General features: G+C 43.6%; 4 protein-coding genes across 4 annotated transcripts in view; 1 reads left to right on the top strand and 3 right to left on the bottom strand.

The window, feature by feature from the left end:
- Window positions 1-223: 223 nt before the first annotated feature.
- bricd5 (BRICHOS domain containing 5) lies at window positions 224-4221 on the bottom strand (the record flags this gene model as incomplete). Its single annotated transcript, XM_083993822.1, has 6 exons — window positions 224-454; window positions 1502-1652; window positions 3246-3353; window positions 3448-3597; window positions 3823-3960; window positions 4168-4221. The coding sequence occupies 6 exons, from the start codon at window positions 4219-4221 to the stop codon at window positions 360-362; spliced, it is 696 nt and encodes a 231-aa protein (XP_083849948.1). The 3' UTR covers window positions 224-359.
- Window positions 4222-4852: 631 nt separating this feature from the next.
- pgp (phosphoglycolate phosphatase) lies at window positions 4853-7977 on the bottom strand. Its single transcript, XM_083994046.1, has 3 exons — window positions 7077-7977; window positions 5186-6023; window positions 4853-5152 (listed from the first exon to the last, which is right to left on the bottom strand). Exons 1-2 carry the CDS (start codon window positions 7669-7671, stop codon window positions 5698-5700), a joined length of 921 nt encoding a protein of 306 aa, XP_083850172.1. The 5' UTR covers window positions 7672-7977; the 3' UTR covers window positions 4853-5152; window positions 5186-5697.
- An 874-nt stretch (window positions 7978-8851) lies between these two features.
- On the bottom strand, window positions 8852-11691 carry zdhhc4 (zDHHC palmitoyltransferase 4). The gene is made up of 7 exons (XM_083993690.1): window positions 11568-11691; window positions 11114-11248; window positions 10915-10988; window positions 10623-10801; window positions 9936-10061; window positions 9541-9785; window positions 8852-9444 (listed from the first exon to the last, which is right to left on the bottom strand). The coding sequence occupies exons 2-7, from the start codon at window positions 11234-11236 to the stop codon at window positions 9145-9147; spliced, it is 1047 nt and encodes a 348-aa protein (XP_083849816.1). The 5' UTR covers window positions 11237-11248; window positions 11568-11691; the 3' UTR covers window positions 8852-9144.
- Window positions 11692-15684: 3993 nt separating this feature from the next.
- Window positions 15685-22610, top strand: part of grid2ipb (glutamate receptor, ionotropic, delta 2 (Grid2) interacting protein, b) — a gene marked incomplete at its 5' end in the record, with an annotated part of 34260 nt that continues 27334 nt past the window's right edge. The window contains 4 exons of the mRNA XM_083993689.1: window positions 15685-15769; window positions 16571-16824; window positions 16987-17316; window positions 18230-18384. Of these exons, the coding sequence (XP_083849815.1) occupies window positions 15685-15769; window positions 16571-16824; window positions 16987-17316; window positions 18230-18384 (824 nt within the window). The remainder of the gene's footprint in view (window positions 15770-16570; window positions 16825-16986; window positions 17317-18229; window positions 18385-22610) is intronic.

Below are 22610 nucleotides of genomic sequence, written 5' to 3'. Positions count from 1 at the left end.
GCAGTAGTAGGTTACAGGAAATACAGTTAGGGGCATGTACAAAAAAAGGGGATCTTTCTTCTGTAATCTCTCAAGTGTGCCACCAGAGAAGGTATTAGACATGAAGGGAGTGACGATGGGGCTTTGGCGATAACCGTGACAACCTGTCTCCATCTCTTCTCTCTCGGAAGGATGGAAACGGTCTGGAAAGGGCTGGCTGCTTCACTGGTTTACTGGCAGCTGGATGGCACAAAGGGAACAGTCAAAGCTGGTTTTTGTTCTGTTTTTTTTCTTTCTTTCTTGTAGAACAAGAGCTAAAAAGACAACTTTGTTTCCCTGATCTTTTTTTCTGGGAGGAGAAGAATCTAATATACACACAGTCACTCGGGCAGGTAGTAGAAACACACAGACACGCAGATGTTGCTGGGAAAGCAGATGTCGATGCAGAAGTAGACCAGCCTCTGTTTGCCCGGGCCTGAGAGACAGAGAGAGGGTGATATGAAGCTGTGGATATCACACAGATCCGGTTTCACAGCTTCACTATGAAGACAAACCATTATAATGGAGGCAGAGCAGAACACTCCTGGCACTGTTGCATTCGTGAAATAGGTCACTGTCACAAATAGTTGATGATATGAAAGCAGCTTGATGAATATGCGATATTCACACGACTATCAGTGGTAGTTGAGTGGGTATTAAGTAAAGGATGTGATGTTTCTTCAGTCTGCCATTTAGTGCCACAGTGGAAAGGTCACTGTGCATCTCTGGGGTCAGGTTTCAGACACTTACTGTACCGTAGCTTGATCATGAAGTTGCCAGCTGACTAATTTTACTGCCCATGCACAGCTCCGTGGGTCCTCACTAACGTCCTACTCCCTTCATGTGTAATTTACTTTCTGATGATTTTTTAACCTTGCATCCATGCCAACGTTTTGGTGAAGATTTTGATCTATTTGATGAATGATAAAAATGCTCTAGTTTCAACTTCTAAAATGGGACGATTTGCTGCTTTACTTTGTCATTTGTGACATTTATCTGAAAATTGTTGGGTTTAGAACAAAACAAATAATGTGAAAATATCATCTTGGGCCTGTGGGAATTTATACTATTATTATTTCACTGTTTTCTGACATTTTTGTGACAAGTTTAAGAGTGGGAGTTTGTATATTTGATACATTTGCAGATCTACTCGTCACTCTCCTACACACTTGTCCAACAAATAGATGTGTTAATTATTTTTTCTGTTTGACATTTTTGTGACAAATTGATGAATTGAGGAAATAATCGAAAATGGTGTGGGGGGGGGATTGTTGATCTTTAGGAAAACATTTCAAAAATCACTCAAAAAGTTAAATACGTCAATATTCTCTAATTTGTCCACCTTGTCTCCTAAATCTTTAAATACAACAGGGAAACAATTGTGTCTTGTAATGGGACAAAAACAGCGATGGAGTTATATAAATAGTTTTTAGAAGGAAATGTTATGACCACTGATGGACTTTGGCTCTTGGACTATTCTCACCTTTGACCCTCCTGGTCCAGTGGATGGACCTGTCCTGACACAGAGACTGCAGGGGCTCCTCAAGCATGGACACGTCCACCTGACTGTCAGCCAGCACCCCCAGGAACTCTGTCTGCCTCTGTGTCCCGTTCCCAGACAGCTGGAAGTCGCTCTGCAGGGAGACAGTATCACAGCGTCTCAATCAACAGAAAACCAAGATAAAAGTGATAGAAAAACTCCTGATCTGGAGTGTCATTCAGTCGCTATCGCAATTTACAGGGTCATTTGAAAACATTTGAGTGAATCAATAGTGATTATGAAGAGGAACACCAAGGTTGAAACTCAAGCTGCGATTAGGGCCCATATCTTCGCCGATGAGGTCAACGCGGCTGCCTATTTCCGCTCTTCTTCGTCACAAAGGCTGGGTGTAATTGCACCACTTACGCCTCCGATAGTGAACCACTTAGCGCGCTGTTATGCTTGAGTGGCTCACATTACAACCAGCTTTTCCTCAGCTGTGAGAGACCAAGACGGCCATTGTGCCCCCTCGGCACAAGAGACTCCAACCACGTCTTCCCTCCATCCATACGGGCTTAGCCTTCCTATCATAAGATTGAATGACCTCGATCAGCAGCAAAGTTTGAATACAGAGGAGCAGTGTGAGATATGTGACACCATTAGAAAGGATGGTGAAAATGCTCAGACTCAAACTGCAGCTTCTGATGCGTGGAAATGGGCTATTGTGTGAGAAGATAAGGCATAGAAGCAGAATTCCCTCTCAGTTTACCTGCGTGGACCCACATCACATCTGGTTATCTACATCACGGCCCATTCATCTGCTCAGATTGTCAAATTAAGACTCCTCACATTGTCCATATAAATCATATGAGGGCAATAAGGCTCAATTCAGAACCAACAGTGTGGACATCAAGGTTCTGTTTGTATCCAGGTATTTCCCATCCTGGTGGATACACACAACCCCTCCCAGACTAACCACTGCATCAGGTTGTATTTTAATCCAACAGGAGTCTTAAAAGCTAAAAAGCCCCTCACACAGAGCTGCCCATTGTGCCCGGCTCCAGGGCTCGGGCTCCACTCCTGTAAGGAGATCCAGGACACGCTGTGGGGGCTGGAAGGGATCAGATGTGCTGAGGAATTCAGCCGTGGAGGCGAGAGAGAGAGAGGACTCTTCACGGCCCTGTACGCCTCACCTCACTCTGTGTACGGAGTGGCGAGGAAGTCATGCAAAACAAATGAAACCAAGCGGGCCCTGGCTAAGTGGAGAGAGCTATGAGTCGCAGTCAGAAATGCCAGTTCGCACATTAGAGGAGACTTTAGAAAACAGCTGGCAAGACCTGAAAGGGCAACCCCCTGGCTCTGTTTCTTTTTTCTTAATATGAGTTTTAAAGTCTCACATATCCTGAACCCAGCGAGGGAGACCCTGTTATATAACACGACCATTCAGTTCTCACGTGTTGAGGGCCGTTGTATAGGGGAGAAAGGTGATGATAATTCCAGGGGCCCAGCGCCCAGTAGGGCCCACAAAAAACCCCAGTAGTCTAATCTTTGTATGACTGAATTATTCTGCATAAGACCCTGACTAATACTCATAGTAAATTAGCATCAAAACAAAGTTAATAAAACGTGATAATACATAAGTAGTCCAAGAAAAAAAAGTGGAAAAGTCAGGGGGCAGGGGCCCACTTTAGTATTCTTTCAGGGGGCCCAGAATTTCTAGCAACGGCCCTGGTTAAAATGTCACTACCTTGAGCGTTGACTCCTGGAGGAGGGAGTGCACGTTGTTATAGTCGGACTGCTCCATCTTCCGCAAGAAGCAACTGTCCTCCTCAACTGGTTTATAGCAAATCAATCCCTGCGGACACAACAGCAGACACTCGTCACTTACAAACATTTATTTTAAAAAGTCTCCCATTATTAATATGTAAATCATCTTGTAGCCTACGTACGTGTTTGATATCGAACAGCACAATGGACGTCCGATTTGCCGGTGAGGTAACGGAGAAGGTCACCAGGTCATTCTGCTGGTCCACAACGGTCGACTGGTTGATCATAACTCCAGTTTGGTCCGGAGCTGCAATCCTCACAACATGTAAAGACTGCACAAACACACTTAGGTTAATTAGAGAGGATGATAAAGAGATCATTGATGCAACAAAAGTTGAGTTTTGGTCCTTATTAAAGGTCACCAGCACTCTGCAATACCACACTCTTTAAAGTCCCAGAAACCAATCCGGATAAGTTCTAGTAACATCATCCGGGTTTATTTTTCTAGGATTTCAGTAAAAGGTTATGGTAGGTGGAGGTGTGTGCTGCTTCATCACCTGTGAGTGGTGGTCCGACAGCCCGAGATGCCCCGTCAGACCGAGGACGATGACGACCAGGAGCAGAGAGGCTGATAGGCTTACCCAGAATGCCTTATGTGGGAAGTGACACTGGGGGGACGCAGTGGGGCCCCCATCCTGAAGAGATGTGAGCACACACACAACACAACACAGCAACCAATGACAAGAGGTTTTAAAAAGAGGATCTTGGTACAGGATGTAAGATGGAAGCTAAGGAAGCAAACAGCTGTTATCTTGCCCCTAAAATTTGCACTCGTATCAAGAAAACTGCTTCCTGTCTTGACGCTGTCCTCAGTCAACGTGGATTAAAAGTCTCCTACTCACTGTGCACTGTGCTTCCTCCAGACGGTTTTCTGAATGTTTCCAGCACCTCACCATCCTGTGTCCCTTGACGGCTCCTCACTCAAGTCTGCTCCCTTCTCGAGGCTATCGGCATGGAGCTGAGATCATGACCAGCGCTGACTGAGACCCGATTCACCTGGCCAGCTTCTCTTTGTCCCCACAGACCTCAGATCCCCCTCCTTCCTCCACCTCCTTATCCTCCTCCTCCTCAGGTCTCACCGTTTCCCTCCCCAAAAAACAGTCGGCCACTTTCACACAAAACTCTTCACCTTGCCAGTTTTCTACTTTTGTCTTCCTGCAATTTTCCTCCCGTTTTCATGTCTCCCTAGCTGCCTGATACGACTTAATATGCCTCTCTCAACCATTACCCATCTATCTCTCCACTGACTTTTGTCCCCCCTTCTTGCCCATTCAAACTTATACACTTACACGAGAGACATTGGCCGCCCTCCCCAGGCCAGACAATGGACAAAGAAGTGAGGCAGGCGCAGTTTGGAAAGTCTCTCTCATCAGGTGAGAGCAGATATGCGTTTGCAACTGCTGCTGCATCCAACCGCTGACAGCCCAAGGTGACTTTAAAAAGCGCAGGATTTAGAGGGAAGTTTTTGCTGTGTTCATGTTGAACTTAAAGCCACAGAGAGCAGAGTCTGGTTTTGGTGAAGACGGTTAATGTTTTATTACAGACTTTGACTTTGAGCATTGCTTTTGAGTGCAAGTCTGAGAGTCAGAAGGGGGATGCTGTTCGTGAAGACAAGTCAGAAAGTGGGTGGCAAAATTGTCATTGTTTCATTAATACATTTATATGACATGACAGACATTTAAACGACAGCAGTGGATGTCATTGCACCTTCCCGTGAGTGCTGAGTGCAGATAGGAGAGTAATCTGTTGAGGTGTTAACAATACAATAAGGAACACAGAGCTCAAGTCAAACCAGTTCAGTGCATTTTACCCCCATTCTCTCTCTTCCTGCTATATTTGACCCTGAACACACACACACACACACACACACACATATCACCAGACTGTTGACATTTCTTGCGCACTTATTTCCCCTATTGAGTTGGACTTGTTGCTTAAGGGGTAGTTGCACCACAGGACCTTTAAAATACACTCAACTCTCTTTTTACTTAAAAAAAAGGAACATACACTTCTCCCCTTTAGCCACACTCTAACACTTAAATAACATTGAAAACAATACAATACTGAAAATTGTTGTTCTTATGTTATTTATCACTCATATAACATAAAACTAGAATAATGGTTTAGTAAAAGACAAAAAAAGTGCTGATAAAATCTGGATAGTGTCTTTAGAGTCTTTGTCCTCTGTCACAAGACAGTTGTGACTTTGTTATAGAGATGATTTGAATCTTAGTGAAAAAATATTTCCTTTTAGAGGACCGTGGACCCTGGCATAGGACAGGCTACCCAAATTCCTCAGGTTTCAGCAGCTAGGCTGTCGCGTAGCTGCTCTCCAGTCTTGACAGACGTGCAGCAGCAGCAGCAGGTCAGTCTCATCCCTGCAGAGCTGGAAGGAGGTCCGCGATGCTCTCCACGTAGTAGTCCGGCACCATCCCCTGCCTCTCCGCGCTGCCGCTCTTCTCGTGGGCCTCGGCGTCCGCCACCGTGCTCACCCCCGTGAGGGTGAGGAGGGTCTTCAGGCCGCAGTTGGAGCCCAGCATGATGTCCGTGTCGAGGCGGTCGCCCACCATCAGGCAGCGCTCCCGCTCCACGCCGAACTGGGAGGCCACGCAGTCGAACATGAAGTGGTTGGGTTTGCCCACTGTCTGAGCCTGGCGCTGGGCCGCTGTCTCCACGGCCTGCAGCAGGCAGCCTGTACCTGAGGGAAGAGGGGGGAGCAAGGGTCAGGAGGTAAGAGAAACTATACTGCAACTATACCATTTTACTTTCTGGAATGTGTTTCTATGTTGTAAGATCTACAGATTTGGGTTTTGTTTGCTTTCTTGAGCTTGCATCATCTGTGTCAGTCAAGTTCAGCTTTGATAAAATTCACCTACAGGCAGAAGGTTTCCCTCTAACACAAAATCATATTCCTCAATGAAAGCTCTCAAATGGATTAAAGCAGAAGTAAGCGATCCGGTCGTTTTGGCTAACTTCCTGTCAGCCGATGGAGTTAGCAGTCCCCGCCCTCGTCCCTACGTCACCACATTCACGCGCATCCCTTGGCTGCACACACAGAGAGGACCGCCCCTTTATGCCGTTCTCTCTCCTCATTGGATAAAGGTTGTAGGATACAAGGACAGTTTTCTCCTCGGCTTACAGCAGAGCAGAGTGACTGACAGACCCGTGTTTCAGACCAAACACTCTATAGGTGATTGCTGTTGGAAGATAGAACTATTAAAGACTCATATTAACACAAATATTCCGCTTACTTCTGCTTTAAGTCTGACCTGGCTTTGGTTTACAATTAGGGTGACAATTTTGAGAGTATCTTAATACTTTTGGTTATTTTAATGATGTCAGAGGAACACGGTCAGACAGGTAGTTCCCAGACCTGTATCATAGTATTTGCATTACCTCCCAGCAGCAGACACTTTAGATATTTAACTGTGTGACCTGAACAAAGACTTTCCAGGAAGAAGATAGAAGAATAGAGATGCACATGGAAATCAGTTTGGATTTTCAGCATGCTCTAGTTCTCAGTAGGTTTTCTACTGTGTAGGCCTCAGCTCACTGGCCTCAACACAAAACGAGCAACATCACTTAATCCTGACATGAGATTATCCTCAAAACTTGTATTTCATGACCCGACAGACTCAAAACAAGGCCTTCGAGTTCACCAGTCAAAACAAAAACACATGTGTGGGAGTGTGTAAAAGCCTCAGTGTGTTAATCCCCCTTTAAGCCTCTTTAATGTGTCCAGTATTCCTACCTGGGACGGCCTTGCCCCCCTCCAGGGGCAGCCTGGTGTCCCTGTTGGTTCCCACGAACAGACAGCCCTGCTGGCTCAGGTACTGCAGGGCTCTGTTCAGCTTCATGTAGCTGAAGTGTTCGTCGAAGCCCACCACCACCGCCTTCACCTCGGGGTCCAGGGGCACGTTGGCCCAGTCGATCTGCTTCCCGGAGATGTGGTCCGGCCCCACCCCGGTCTGCTGGATGCCCACCGCCTCCAGCTCCTGCTTCATGGCGTTGCTGCCTATCAGGTAGACCTTCCCCTCCAGCTTGCTCACCGTCTTCAGGTACCTGGCGGAGCAGTACGCCGTGCCGAACACCTCGTCTTCCGTCACGTTGAACCCCAGCGTTGTCATTTTATCGGCGTACATCTTCCTCGTCTTGCTGCTGTTGTTGGTGACGAAGAAAACCTTCTTCCCGTTTTTCTTCAGCAGGTTGATGACCTCCGCGGCGCCGGGGATGGCCTGGTCCCCGCGCCAGATGACCCCATCGCAGTCGAACAGGACGCTGTCCACCGACTCCAGCAGCTGCTTCACCAGAGCCCCGCTCAGACGAGTGCATTTGGACGGAGACATGGAGGAGGACGGATGGTAACAGAACCGGGGACGGGCGGTAACAGAACCGGTGCGCGCTGCCTGGTTTCAAATGAAACGCCTCAAGATTATGTCACTGCACGTCGCTCTGCTTACCGACCACAGGCACCGACGGTAGGGGCTGGAGTCAGGCTCGGTAACGTTAGCAAAGCAGGAAGAAAGTCCCAGTGTTGTCTTTGTGGTAGGTAGTAATTGGTTTGGTTTTAAAAGCGCAGTGTTGAAGTGACAGGAGAGAAACCCAGAGCAGACCTGACCTTCTTCCTCTGAGCGTTGATTCAATTCTGACAGCTACTTCCGCACCGGCTTAAAGAGACAGGAACCACACACGAGGGAGTCCGGCCCCACTTCCGGTCTAGTCCCACAAACAGGTCTTTACTAAATAAGATTTTTTTTTTAAGCTATATTATCAAAACAGTTACACTCATTCTGTTTGTTTGTATGCACAACACCCTGAAAGATATTAAGATATTAGTTAGCAACAAAACTATAATTGCCTCGATGTAGTGATCCTAAATATGAAAAGTGGCTCAATTTACCCCACTCTCTCCAAGACTGAGATCTATCTTGTCCAAATCTCCATAATATTCAGTGGAATTCTTTGTTGCACCCTTAATCTTCATTTCTACCCTTTCACTTCATGTTTATTTGTGCACACTGGTGCATGCTGTGATTGATATGTACCCATGCTCATTTTATATCTATGTATATATGTACGTCTGTCCGTCCTGGGTGAGGGATCCCTCCTCTGTTGCTCACCCTGAGGTTTCTCCTGTTTTTCCCTGTTAAAAGGGTTTCCATGGAGTTTTTCCTCAGTCGATGTGAGGGTCTAAGGACAGAGGATGTTGCTACGATGCCATGTAAAGCCCTTTGAGACAAACTGTTTGTAAAAACGGGCTATACAAATAAAATTGCCTTGCCTTGCCTATATTGAGCACTGCACTTTTGCGCAGTGAGAAAACTAGGTTGTAATAGGTTGTATTCTGTCATATGTTACTATTGTACTTGCTACCAAAAACTAAAACCCCTCTTATTTGAATTAAACTATAAATATCACTCATCTGTGAGGACAAAAAATGCTTCTGTGCTGTGTTGTCTTGTTACAAATTTCACAAACACAAAGACATGTAAGTTTCATTTTTAATATTTAAATTCAATACTCAGTTTATTCAAATCCATATTCCCAGATAAAATTGAACCTTACCAAAAACTTCCAGAAAGAAACGGCATGTTAAGGACTGTGAACATCTGTTGTTTGCTCCAGCTCTGGGAGCATAAATGCTTTAATTAATGGCAACTACAGTATGTGACATGAAATTTTTTTTTTTTTTTAAAGAGTTTGTTAACAGAAATTATTAACATAACATTTGTTTGTCCAGTCAGGAGGAGTTCTTTGGGTCAGTAAATTAGAGGTCACATACAATAAATGCAGCATGACACAAGGGACAGAAGCTTTTTTCAGTTGTCTTTTTTCTGAACAGGTTGTAGAGGGAAGAAAATCTCCCCCAGGTTTCTGAGAAGTCCTCGGCTGTAGAAGTATCTTTGAGAGTGGTCCGGCGCTGGGCCGCAGAGGTGGTCTGTTGTTGTAGTGGGGTGACAGTGCTGACACACATAACCTCGACTTTTGTACCACTCATTGGAGGTCTGGTTGACAAGAGCAAGGAAGGAATGGAACAAGGCATAACCCGCCAGCAGGAAGAAGACGAAAACCAGAAAGCCCAACATGAAGACAACTCGGGGGAAGGTCAGGAACAGATGCTGGAAGGACAGAGGGGAAAAAGAAAATTATTCAACTTGGAAATAAACATGGCTACGGTGCATGTATAGAAATAAGGTAAGAGTACCATGTCCCACCTGTACGATAAACAGAGGCCCTGCCGGCTGCTGCTCTCCATTCTCATCTATGTAACTGGCCCTCAGGAGTCCTGAGTGCAGTACGGCATAAAACAGCATGTCTGCTGTTAGTAGCGCCATGTCTCCTGCCATGGCGCAGATGCTGAAGAGGTATAGCAAGAAGTAACGTGTGTTCTGAGCACCAATACAGTTGTTCACCCAGACACAGTGGTGGTCGAAGCGCTGGACACACCTATTGCAGACCCCTGAGAAACAGACAGGTGTTTAGAATCAGTAATAAATAAGATTTCCATTTCCTTTTCGATGTGAACAATGACAAAATAATACACTCTTCAATGACATTTTTGACATTTGGAATTCAGGTAAATTGTTTTGGTAGTAAATACAAAACTCACTGCAATGTTTGGAGCGAGCTGGTTTTACAAGCTGGCAGGTGGGACAGGAGACCCCCGGGTGGAACAATCTTTTGTCATACGGATAGATGGAAAGCTGGGCAGCCACTTTCCTCTTTATCACAGTGCCTGGTGGATGGAGAGTCAAGAAGAGAGAGAGCTGAGTAAAAATGCTGCAGTGTAATAATCGTGTCCAGAATTACTCAGTGATTTTTTTCTGGCTATTCCTGTAAAACACCAGCTAAAAATAGCAAAATGAGACCCCTTAAAGTCAGTGGTAAGGGAGGGCAATATCATTCTTCTAGACCTGATTGAATGAACAGAAAATAATGAATGAACAGAGAATAATCCTCCTGGGATATTATGAGAAGCAAATGACGCAGGCAACAGATGCAATGGACTCCACAAAATGAAACAACAAGAAATAATTATGTTGTATTTTTACTGTTTTACTGAACCAAGGAAGATGCTATTAAGCCCATCCCTTGATTACTTATTTTAGTACTTTACCCTGCAGATGACAAAATTAAATTACTGATGTGCATGGATGCTATGTAATTACTAACCTCCTAGTTAGTTACGCATAAGGCTGTGTAATTTGGCAGCACGCTGTTGGAAAGGGTTACGAGAGTTCACATGCACGTTCTCACCCCTTCTACATATGTGCGAATATAATGCAGCTGAATTAACCTGGATCTCTCCTGATGCAGAGGTAGAAGAAGACGGTCTTGATGACCAGCAGGATGTAAGGCACAGACAGGCTGATCAGAGTGGTGTCCATCTCCCTGCAGAAGCCAAACACCTCGAAGGTGAACTCTGCGTACACGGCAAACTCCAGAAGGATGTGCAGATAGATGAACATGTTGTTCCTGCAGTTAGAGGAAGATGATACAGCCTTGTTTAACAAGAAAAGGCAACATTTTCCAGACAAGACCATGCTGAAATACATTGTGAGAATAGGGGATATTTTAGTACAACAAACCTTTGATGAAACAGCCTGTGGAAGGTCCACTGTGAAAACCTCTGGAGCCATTTTGGTGTAATTGGAGCAACAACCTGTGAATTTAATTGGCAACAGCTCTGAATGCAGTGAATAACGTATTTCTAGATATTGATGCAACAGCGCCACCAAGTGTCCGTTTACAGCAGCAACAGTTAGTTGAAAGGCTCTTCTTTCTTACCTTCACCACAGAGTTGTACACTGTATTGAGGGGAGTTCGCTGCTGGCCTGAGTATTTGCAGACCAGGACCATACATGTCAGCACCACCACGACGTAGATAGCAAACAGAGTGAGGAAGTCCATGTCACCTGGCAGCTTCAGAGTCAATACAACAGGTGTTCATGGTCAAAACTCACCACCAACAGGTAGTAAACTCTACAGCACTCTACCGGCATATTAATACGAAGTTTTTAGATTATTTCTGTTCAAACATTGATAAGATTTGTGGACAAAAATAAGCAGTGCGTATCTTCTAAACAGAGTAGCACGTTTTGTAAGAGACGAGTCAGTTGAGTTTACGTTAGCATGCTAACCTGCGTCTATACCTACAGTCTATGGTCTATACCCGACGTTAGCTAAACCTGTAAATCGATTTTCTAAAACCGATACATAATTAATTTCTCCACCACCTTACCGTCTGGTCTAGTCACACATAGCTGCCTTGTAGTGTTTTCTCTCATGTCAACATAGCCGGTTCGGTTCTCGCCATAGCCACCAGCTTCACTTTCGGTCCATGGGTGTGTTTCTGAAAACAATGCTACTTCCTTAGCATCGATGTAGCTAACTCCCAAGCTAGTAGCTGTCTGGAGGCTGGTGGTGCTGATCATGGTGCTGATAAGGTGGACTGTGCTACAGGCATTCAAATGGTAACTTTGTCCTCATATTTATACTTGACCGTCCAAATATTGATAATATAAAATTTGAAGTTGAATACAGGCAAACTTCAAATAAAAGTGTAGCACTTTCCAATATGAAGAGATTTATGTCGTCTTAAAAGTTTCAAATTAAACCATTAAGTTAGCCTACACTAAGTTTGTCAGCTCCCTGCTTGTTTTATCAGACTTTTGTCTTGTTTTCTGGAGAAAAATAATAATATCAAAAATAATATCATTTCAATGTTTATTTTATTTATTTTTATTTTTATTTAAGGAGGACAGTGCACATTAATGAACATAATAAAATGTAAAAGTGCCAGTGTTAGCCAACAGCTAGTTTCAGACTGTAGTCCTCCTGGCAAAGTGTTAAAAGCCATTAAAATGAACAACAAGGACATAACATAATTCAGACAGGAAAAACAGAAGAATTACAGAAAGTCGGCACACAACTTTAGGATCTGTGGCCCTCATCCTATAGGCCCTCAACTAGCCTAAGGATTATTTTCTTGTTCAATTGATTGATTTAGAAAAAAAAAAAAAAACATCTGGGTGGGAAAAATCCAGGCAATAGTGAGAAATGTCATCCCAAGGCATATTTTGTCAAGTCAAACCTCAAACCACAAAATTATTTAAAAAAAGAAAGAATGAATGAATGAATTGAACTTATTAAAGAAAGCAAAAGTAAATGAAGTGAAGTAAAGGGAAATATTTGCCTTTGAAATGTTGAGGAGTAGAAGTATCAGCAATTAATACTCAGTTAAAGAGCCTTAAAAATGTAGCCTGCTTATGTAAAGTAATTGTACTGTACAGTAGATGTACTTAGTTGAAGTCCACCAGACACCAGTAGTAAGGAGTAGCTATATATTCGTTGTGCTCCAAAATTAAAATGCTTAACTCAAGTGCACACATGAATAACTAACTCAGAGTTACTTTGCATTGTTTTCCTTTTCTTACTGCCATCCAGTGCTCCACACAATGCGACGAGGCATCACAAGACACCTGTTGGATCTGGTTGCGGACATGGCCCAACACTCATATTACAGCACAACACAGTGCTGCAGAGTGGAGCATTGCTCAGGAGCTGTGTGTGCACGTCTATGGATGTTGTTTAAAAAGGTAAGGGATGTGTGGTTGTGCTGGACTTTGGATGTGCTGTTCTGGTGTAAGGGTAGTGGTGTAAGGTAATTATGAGTGTTTCTAATAATAGATAGGCAAACACTAAGCAGTCACAATGCATTGAATTACTAGTGAAAGACATAAGACTTTTTTTAATTTGCACTTATGGGAAATTTTCTTGGAACAGTAGCAGAGAAGTACAAGGCAGGAAAAAAGTAAGGAATGAATTATAAAGACACTATGTACAAATATATGTTACATAAACTAGGCTATATACTGTTCTGTACAAAATTATTTATGTAGAAACAGGTAGAACAAATAAAATAAAGTGTTTTAAAATATATTTCACGCCATTTATGACGAATGAAACAACAGATTTACTATTCTAGGTACTGTAAATCCTTAACAATAAAAACAAAGTACAATGTAGATAGATAATGCTTAAATGTAATATGGATTTTCTGAAGAACAAAGCTCTGCAGTTGTACTAAGACAGTTTTATTAGACTCAGCTGCCTGTGAAATATCACTTGAGTGAACAGTCTTGGCAGTGGTGTAAGAGGAGAGTTTGATTGAAGCAAACAGTGCGTTTGCAGTTATAAACCATTTGTGTTCAATTATTCATTTTGGACCGGACTGTCTATTCCTTACTGTGTGCTTTGCCACTAATGACAGTTCACACTCCAATGGGTCCACCTGCAGGCTTACCCAGCTCCCTCTCATCAGCTGTAATCAGTTCTCATTTGAATGACTTGTTAACTGCAGTGGATTATTGACTCACCAACTAATGACTTAATAACATGCAATGAAAACATCAGCAGTGCCCTATCAGTAATATGAAATCTCATAATAACGTCTTGTTGATATCTCCACCATCTGCACAGCCTCTCACACTGAAGGTTGAATGGTTGTTGTGTTTTTCGTAACAGTTTGTTGTTATTGTTTCATATCGCTGCCTAACACTGTGCGCGTTTCCAAAGCTTACACAGGTGTTTGCACTTGACACTGATTAGTCCTCTGCTTAAGCTGAAGTTAGGCACACAGCGTTGGTGCTAGTTTAACAGGGCCTAAAGCACAGCTGTGAGTAATGGAATTAATTCATACTGTCCTGGTCCACTAGTCATTTGAATATAACAGTCGCCATTAATGTTATTGATAACGCCTTGGCTGCTTTTTCTACCATGACAAGTTGACTGTTGCTGCTCCACGGAAGAAGTCAAATCTGCCAACCTAAGTAAGCATTTATAGCAAATATTGTATAAGTATATTATACTTTGTTCTACCAGCATACTAAAATGTTGTAAAGCTAAGAAGATGGCCTCATATTTTAATTTTTTTTCTGTTAAATACACCAAAATATTACGTGTTATTTTATGTGAAAGAGAAAAGTTGCTAATCTTAATATCTGAGAAGCTGAGACCAGTAAGTGGTTTCACTGTTGTTGATACATTTTCTGTCAATCATTCTAACAATGAATTGTTTCAGCACAAAAACATCTTGTGCGTCAATAGATGGAATGGGGGACGCAAGCTACTTGCTGTCCTTTGCCTATAATTAGGGCTGAAACTTACATTGATATCCCAATTTATCAATTTCTTTAAAAATAGAAGGCTCTATTTGATGGACAAGAAAAAAGGTACTGCAATATAAAAAAAGGACAATAAATTCTGTGGCAGCAGTGTGTCCCACACAGTCCAGCCCAGTGATTAGACCACATGACACAGAATGAATGGGCTGAAAGTGACAGAGACTGCACCAGTTTTCACTGCATCTGTCTCATTGTTCCACAAATAAACCTATGTCACCGGGATCATTGCAGCGATGATATTATTAAATAAATAAATTAGCACATAGTGACTTTAACATGAAGCTAAGCCTGCATTGTAAATTCACTCCAGCATCGACCTAAACTCTGTGCAGACTGATCATGACAGTGCTGTGTTTTCCTCATTCTGACTTGTCACCTGACAACACGTGTCCTGAGGTATGCCTGTTTCTTAGATGGAGCCACTATAGGGAGTGTGTGTATTCATCAGGGAGGGGTGCATTTGTTCCTTCAGTGTTAATGACAAGGGGCTGGAGGAGGGCTGAAGATTCAGCTCATAATCCTGCTAATCCTACAGGCTAAAGTCTTAAATTGCCCCTGCTCCCTCTCAATGGGCTCAACATTTCAGCGTGCTCGCCTCACACACACACGGACACGCAGAATTCCAGGCAAGCAGACGCTCCAATTAGTACTCATCAGGCTTTCTCGCAGCGACGCAGAGTGATTCTGGGCCAGGAGCGGTCCCTCGGAGAGCCACCTAGCCAAGAGAGGAGGAGAAGGAAAAAGACACATTGGTGTATTTATAGAAAAATGAGGCCTCACAATACCCTTTTTGGAGAGAGAATTATTAAGGAGCCGAGGTGCGCGGGTGTACGCGTCCCAGTTTTCTGATTAACACTGTGCAAGCAGACTGGCCCAAGGATGAATCAGGGATGAGACGCAGGACTAACTCCTTGACATACTCACAAAGAGACTGCACTGGCTTTTCATGCACACTCACCCTTTGCTCATGAGGCGGCTGCTGTGGTTTCAGGGTGGATGAATGGGGCAATGTTTTGAGATTGTCACGCTTTCTGTTTGACTTTGGGTTGTGGGGTGGTCAGGGGGGAGGTTGTTTTTTTTCTGTTTTTTTTTTGTTGTTTTTTTGACATTATATTTGAAAGGACAGATTGGATATTAGCCTCCTAGCAGGTCACCTGCTATTTGACATTCAAGATGAAGAAGTTTTTGCAAAACAAAAAAGGCAGATACTCTTTTCGGCAGAGCAAACGGGGCTCTCGGTATCCATCTAAAGATTTCTGTAAGTCTTTTATCAGTTTTGTCCAATGTGTGAATCCTGCTGTGCTGTGGCTTTAGAGGCTGTGGAGCACATCATTAGCCTCCAGCTGAGCATGAGGCTTTATAGTAGATTATATTAAGCAAGAGCCAACATGTCAATTTTTTGCAATTCTCTGTTTTTCATATTAGAGGTGTCAAATATGAGCTCAATTCATTCTGATTTAATATTTCAACCCAAGTTTTAGCTCTCAGATGCCTTAGATTTGCAATTTTGCCTTATTAATTCAACATTACTGCTGTTTTGATGTCCTTCCTGCTTATAACTCATGAGTGCAGTGCAGCCAGTGGTGTGCTCTCATACTTTGCTGCCTAATTACCGTTCAACAGGCAAGACGTGCATGTGCGCCGAGTTAAAAAAAAAAAAAAAAGATTGCTGGAGGAACTTTTGCCTCTCAAGCTAATTAAGGTCACAATCTCTGCGACGCCTTAATTTGATTGGCTGCTATGGAGTTTGTGAACCAGGTCAGGGACCGCTGAGTGTGTCATGGCTCAGGGTAGAGGGTTACGGAGCCGTTCACGATAGTACAACCTGAGACACGGGAGACGGCAGGAGGAAGGAGGCTGGGAACAACTGCGTCAAATATAAATCTCCTTTAAAGCATGCAAAGGATTGCTTGATCTAAAGCGTGTATTTGCAGTGCCAGTAGACATGGACGCGTTTGCCGCTGTGGGTGAGTGTGTTTGACCATGTCTGTTTTCATTATTTCCCGCACCTTATATCCTTTTTCTCTCCCATCTCCATCTTTCCCTCTCCTCCCCTAAGTCCTCAGCATGCCGTCATCCAACCAGGGCTGGCCTGAGGACTTTGGTTTCCAGCTGGGTGGGAATGGACCCAGCTACATCCTGTTTGTGGAGGAGGGCAGCAGCGCTCACCTGGCCGGGCTGCAGGCAGGGGACCAGGTCCTGGAGATCGAGGGCCACAATGTCTCGACCCTGGGTCCGCAAGCTGTCGTCGCCATCGCCCAGACTCAGAAGAACATCCCACCCAGTATCGGAGTGGTGTCCCGCATACAGCAGGTCTTGAGTCCATCACAGCAATACTGCATATGTGGATTAATGCCTGTGGAATTACATGGCATATTAAAGTAGCCAGTAGACCTGGTGTTTTTGTGGGTGATGATCTGGGCTCAATCATTGGAGCAGATTCTTACATTTTATTATTTTTTTCCCACTTTACAGATGGACATCATACCAGGTCCAGATGGTCGTTTTGGGTTCACCATCGTGGGAGACTGCCCCCTGCTGGTGGAGGACTGCTCGCCTTGCTCTCCAGCCGGCCGCGCAGGTCTGAGGGCCGGCGATTACGTCATGGAGGTCAACGGAATCCCAGTCAGGCAACACGAGACGGCCGCGGCGCTGATCAAGGCGTCCCAGGGGAGGACGCTGCGCCTGGGGGTGCTGTGCCTCGGCCCCAGGCAGAAACACAGCATCAGCATAGAGGACAGTCAGATGGGAGGAGAGGGCGCGAGACTGGACCGTAAACATAAAGCCCTGGAGTTCAACAGGAAGGTAGGTCAAAGACACACACTCACCTCTAAGTCAGTGCAGCCCCACATAAACTCATTTGGTCCTTTCATAGGAGAGATTTGACTAGTAGTGTTTTTTGTGCAGCTTTTTTACTGATTTAAAGGTGACTTACAAAATTGTATTTGAATATGGTGAGAACTGTGGCTTGCTTGCCTACGTTGCCAAGGAGATGCTACTGTCAGTCATACAGTATGTAATCAACCCTGCCTGCACAGTCCAGATTAAGAAGATTAGCTGAGTGTTAAAGTCTTAATATGTAATACCAACAATGTTTTTCTTCAATTTTAAAGGACCAAAAGCCACCCCAGTCTAGATTTACATCTCCTGTCTCTGGCTTCACTCTGGAGCTCTAGTAACAACAGGCTGGTGAGCCAATCAGAAGAGAGGAGGCTCTGCGCCTCTCTTCTGATGGCTGACCACTTCCCAGTGGTACAATGAAAAATACTCCAGATTTCAGGGAACCAAATCTTTTAAGGTGGGATGGCAGGTCTAGGTGGGCAGGGCTTTAGCATGGATAAGGTGGAAACTGGTTTGTTGTGACATCACAAAGTAACAGAAGTCCTGATGGTTCATTTTAAGAGTCTGTCTCTAAACACAGACTATGTGTATTTCTGGTGCACTGAGAGCATTTATAATCAAAGAGACATGGGACTTTTACTTTCACTTAATACAATAAGGAATCTTTAAGTTTCCTTACTGCTTATTCACACTATAATATTTAATGTTATGGTGAAATGCTGGTGGTCAAATCAAATTGTTTTTTTTTATTTTATAGTGAGAAAAATACAAATAGAGAACTCTATTGTCATGGTAACAATCCAGCACTCAACTAGGTTACAGCATCTTGTCCTCAAACTGCTCCTTGCTTCTGACATCACTCTGCAATCTCCATCAGGTTGACCAGATCTTAGGTGATGAGCCTGAAGTGAAAGAGAAACTGTTCTCGGTGTTGAAGCAGTACGCAGCGGAGAAGAGGGTTGAATGGTTGGCCTCCGTCCTGCCAGAGGTGCTCACCACTGACGAGCATCGCCAGCTCCTCTCCAACATCAGGTAAGAGCCAGAGTGTTTCATCTCCCATCACAATGTACTATCTCATGTGTTATAAAATAAACTGATGGTACAGAAAGTATTCCATGGAAACCTATTGTTTTAGTTCAGCAGCAGAAACAGCTTGACCGTGTGGCCATTTAGTGACAACAAAATGTATAGCCTAGGCATTATGCAGGGCATGTTTCTGGCCTCTGTTTTGCAGTATATGCCCCACAAATCCTGAAACAGGCATTACTGTTTCACTACAGGAAATACATAAGAGTAATGACAGTCAGCGCTGCTCTTTTTGTTACTGTAAAACATCCTCTGTTGTTTAGTTATTACACCCTCTCTTGGCTTTGTATCCCACATACTTGTCATTTTCAAGTCCTAGTGAAAAGTAAAATAATCTGCAGGGATTTAATTCATAATAACCACATAAACGAGCTTTTCCTGTTGCTCATTCTGTCATAGGATGGATTAGAGGGGTTCCCACCCACTGTCAGGCATTATCAAGCTTCACTTTAGGTTTAGGTGGGCCCCATCTGGCGTGTGGGGTTTAATCCACAGTGACCCTTCAAGTCGCTTAAAGACTCATCATCTGTGTTAGTGAAACTGAGAGACTAAACTGACTTGGATGGAGCGGAGCTTAAGAGTTTTCAGCAGTAAATGAGAATTGGCAAAGTGAAGTGAATTCACAGCATGGAGGTGTCTGTGATGATGAGCCACGGACAGATTTAGTTGAGCGCTCGCGTCACGGGAATCTTTCAGCATTGATGGCCATGCTGCTCTGTATCTGCTGTTCATTAAAAAAAAAAAAATACTGGATCTACACCCAACAGGTTTTTTTTGATGGTGTGTTGAAATATGGAACAGCGCCAGGTAACTGAATGTGAAAAACCATTCAGACAGCCAGAATTACCTGATGGTCTGTGTGCCCAAATCCCCTCCATCCCTGCCTGTCTCTAAATCCCTGCACAGTTTGTGCACAGATTGCACTTTTCCCACAAGTTGAGCCAAACTAATCTTTTATTCTCTTACTACACTGGCTCCGTCCACTACTACTACACCACTTTCCGCTCTGTTTAGTGGTATTTATTTATATACTGTAAGAAGGGTTTCCAGCAGCGGCACGGACTCAGTGTTGGGGTAGTTGCCTCGTATTCTACCTGAGATGATGTGAGGCAACAGGATTTTTCTGTCTTTAATTGGTCATGAATAATTCAAACACCGTCCACCGAGAACTCCTCATTGGTATTTGTGTAATGAAGGACACTCCTATTTGCACGAGCACCAATAATAACACTGAAACCATCTCTCTGTGGTTTTTCCATCCCCCACTCATCTCACAACTCCATCTCTCTCTCCCTCTCTCTGAGGGGTTTTTTATGTTTTGTTCTGATGGATTTTCTTACTGTTGCACTGAGAGCTCAGGCACTTCCATGCTCTGTCAGTGTGGTGACCATTTTCCCATGACACCTGGTAAAGGCAGCCTCCCGCCTGCACCAGGGTCCCACCATATATCTGTTATCCTCCTCAGCCTGGGAGCTGTGTACTGTAGCAGTGGGTGTGTCTGCTGTTCTGATCATTCCTGCCATAGATGGTGAAACTGGTGTCTAGATTGGTTTTATTTCTGAGCTATGTGTGACAGCTAAAACGATGAACTGCCTGGGGTGAGTACATCTTTTTATTTCTTTTAAATGAAGCTTCTGTATAATGTGGTTTCGCTTGGTTTTTCGCTTTTGATGGAATTAAAAATGCAGCTTCTCTAAGTCTTGCAGCTGGGTTGATTTTTACCAGTGCCAACAGCAACATTTTTCTAAGTGAAATGGGAGGTGGGTGAATATTTAATGCAATCTGACACAGGAGACGTTGATTACTGCCGCTGATGTTGGATGACATGTTTGGAACTTTGATATTTCCCAGCTGTTTTCTAAAATCTCTTCCAGCCAATTTGCTGTAGAGCTTTAAATCTATCATTTATTAATTCAAATGAGCGCTTGACAACATGTTCATGCGGTTTGATGTGATGTGACATTACTTGGTTGGATGGGCAGCGCTTGTTGAAACAGTTAACAATACACAGACCCGCTGCTGCCCCTGTCTCTAAGTGACTGAAGTCATTAGGATGAGTGATGCTGTGCTTTTAGGATGTAATCTCACGACACGTGTTTGGGTGGGTGGGGAACTGTGTGTATGTGGTTGTGTGGTACATGCTCCTGAGCACCATGTTGACTTTCAGATTACATAAATATTCCTTTTAAACTTTATCTGCCTGTATCATACTGAGTGTGTGTATGTGTGTGTGTGTGTGTGTACTCTGGAGATAGCAGTAACTTTAATAGCAGATGTGTTTAAAAGCAGATGTACTGTACTTATGTAGCTAAACCAGTCAACCAGTTCTAACTAGTCATCCAAATTAATACAAGAAGAAAAAGAGTGATCAGGTAATGGTTGGTCCTATCCAGTCACAATACTGTAGTAACCAGCTCCTCTAGATCTGCACTATGCTACATGCACTAAGCTTACTTTTTCAGTTGTGTTTATAATGATTGTGTTTAATCTTAACTGTGGGTGCTATTAACTGGAGCCAGTTTTAAGCTGTCGCACTGCACAAAATGAGAAATATTAGCACCGTAAAGCTGTTTTTATTAAATTTGATGATGAACACAAACAGATAATAAAGAAAGTGCTTTAATAAATTCTCTATATCCATAGATATAAACACAATTTTTCACTAGAAAGAATGGGAGAATTTCAGGCTTCTTTCCATGACAGTACAGTAATAACCACCTCTTAAACACTGAAGGAGGAACAAACACCCCAGTGGACAATTATGATGAATGAAAACAGAAGAAAGAAAGGTGATAAAAGAAGAGAGAAAGATTTCATTTGGTATTGTTAATCTTAATTGAGAACTGGAAATAGAAAATATGTTGTGTTTTGTGGTGGGTGAGTCTTACATAAGTCAAGATAAAGGTTGTTCTGAGGTCACTGTAGGAAATAATAAGACAAACCAAATTCTGTTTATTTTCTAGGCTTCTTTTTCCTTTTAAAGGCTGTAAAGCTTCTCCACCTCGTGTTTATAAAAACAGTGAAAATGAGACTGTGAGAAACCAAAATCACTCTTGTTGAACTGGTCATAGCTCGAGTGGCTTCATTGGATCATTAGCAAAAACAACCGGGGGGTGGGGAGGGGGGCACTGATCTGATCACCTCCATTCAGGTCTGGTGATGGGTGACCAGTGACTGGAACCAGCATTCAGTTTTTAACAAAATATTTAAAGCAGATTTGGAAACGTGAATAAAGGTGCAGGCATGTACTGCATATGGGACAAGTATGTTTACATTATATGTATATGCAGTGTTCAGCCCTGCCTGGACCTGCACATTATGTAACATCTTAATATACATTTCCCATTGTTCTCTCTGCTGGTTTTTTTTAATCAGGATCCCTTCCATGGCCATGGGCACGCTTTGATCACACATGTCGTTAACCTTATTAATCCAGTGTGTGTGTGTGTGTGTGTGTGTGTGTGGATGAGACATGGCCGACCTTTTCCACTACCAGTGTGTCTAAACACCCTGGACACAGACCCGCTCATCTGATTCTTTTATAATTCCACAGCTTTTATCCCTAAATGCCCCCACCACTGTTATTTCACTTCTTAATCAGTGTTAAAAAAGAAGGAGGGCAAAACAGATCAATGAAGGAGGAGTCCACCACACAGCTCCCATTAGTTTAGAGGAGGCATGTTGTTACATCACATCGCATATGTTCAGACATGGCAACAAATCACACAGTTGAAGACTTGTTACCTGAAAGCGGAGCCACATCTGGACACTTGAAATGAAATGAGGTCTCCTCTTTGTAGTTTTCTGCTTGTCATTCCTCCCTTTTGAGAAATCTGTCCCTTCCTCCCTGCTTGCTTCCTCCTCCACAACCCTCCTTCAGATAATTATAGATCTCTGTTCTTTATAAATGAGGTCAAATCAGAGCGCTCATTTAGTTTCCAGGAGTTGACGGCGAAAACTTTTAGTGATGAGGCGGCTGTTTCAACAGATGGCTGTTCGTTGTGAGGCCCATCAACATCTGCATTTATAAAAGCAGAATGCTGATAGCGGCAGCCACACACACACACTCTCTCTCTCTTACACTCACACAGACACGCATCCTCGCACAGACAGGTGCTGTATGTGTGTGAGACACGGAGACGAATTAGCGCTGTGATATGAATAGATGACAA

The sequence above is a fragment of the Trachurus trachurus genome (genome assembly GCF_905171665.1).
Source record: "Trachurus trachurus genome assembly, chromosome: 19".
Lineage (NCBI taxonomy): Eukaryota > Metazoa > Chordata > Actinopteri > Carangiformes > Carangidae > Trachurus > Trachurus trachurus.
This window is presented reverse-complemented; position numbering and strand designations above follow the sequence as displayed.

Bases quoted from the DNA above. Each gene is read 5' to 3' on its own strand.
- pgp (XM_083994046.1), bottom strand. From the start codon at position 7,671: ATGTCTCCGTCCAAATGCACTCGTCTGAGCGGGGCTCTGGTGAAGCAG. The intron at 6,024-7,076 runs GTAGGAATACTG...CTCTTCCCTCAG, and splicing joins GGGGGGCAAGGCCGTCCCAG to GTACAGGCTGCCTGCTGCAG.
- zdhhc4 (XM_083993690.1), bottom strand. From the start codon at position 11,236: ATGGACTTCCTCACTCTGTTTGCTATCTACGTCGTGGTGGTGCTGACA. The intron at 10,062-10,622 runs GTTAATTCAGCT...TCCATCCACCAG, and splicing joins CTGCATCAGGAGAGATCCAG to GCACTGTGATAAAGAGGAAA. The intron at 9,786-9,935 runs GTGAGTTTTGTA...TCTGTTTCTCAG, and splicing joins AGCTCGCTCCAAACATTGCA to GGGTCTGCAATAGGTGTGTC.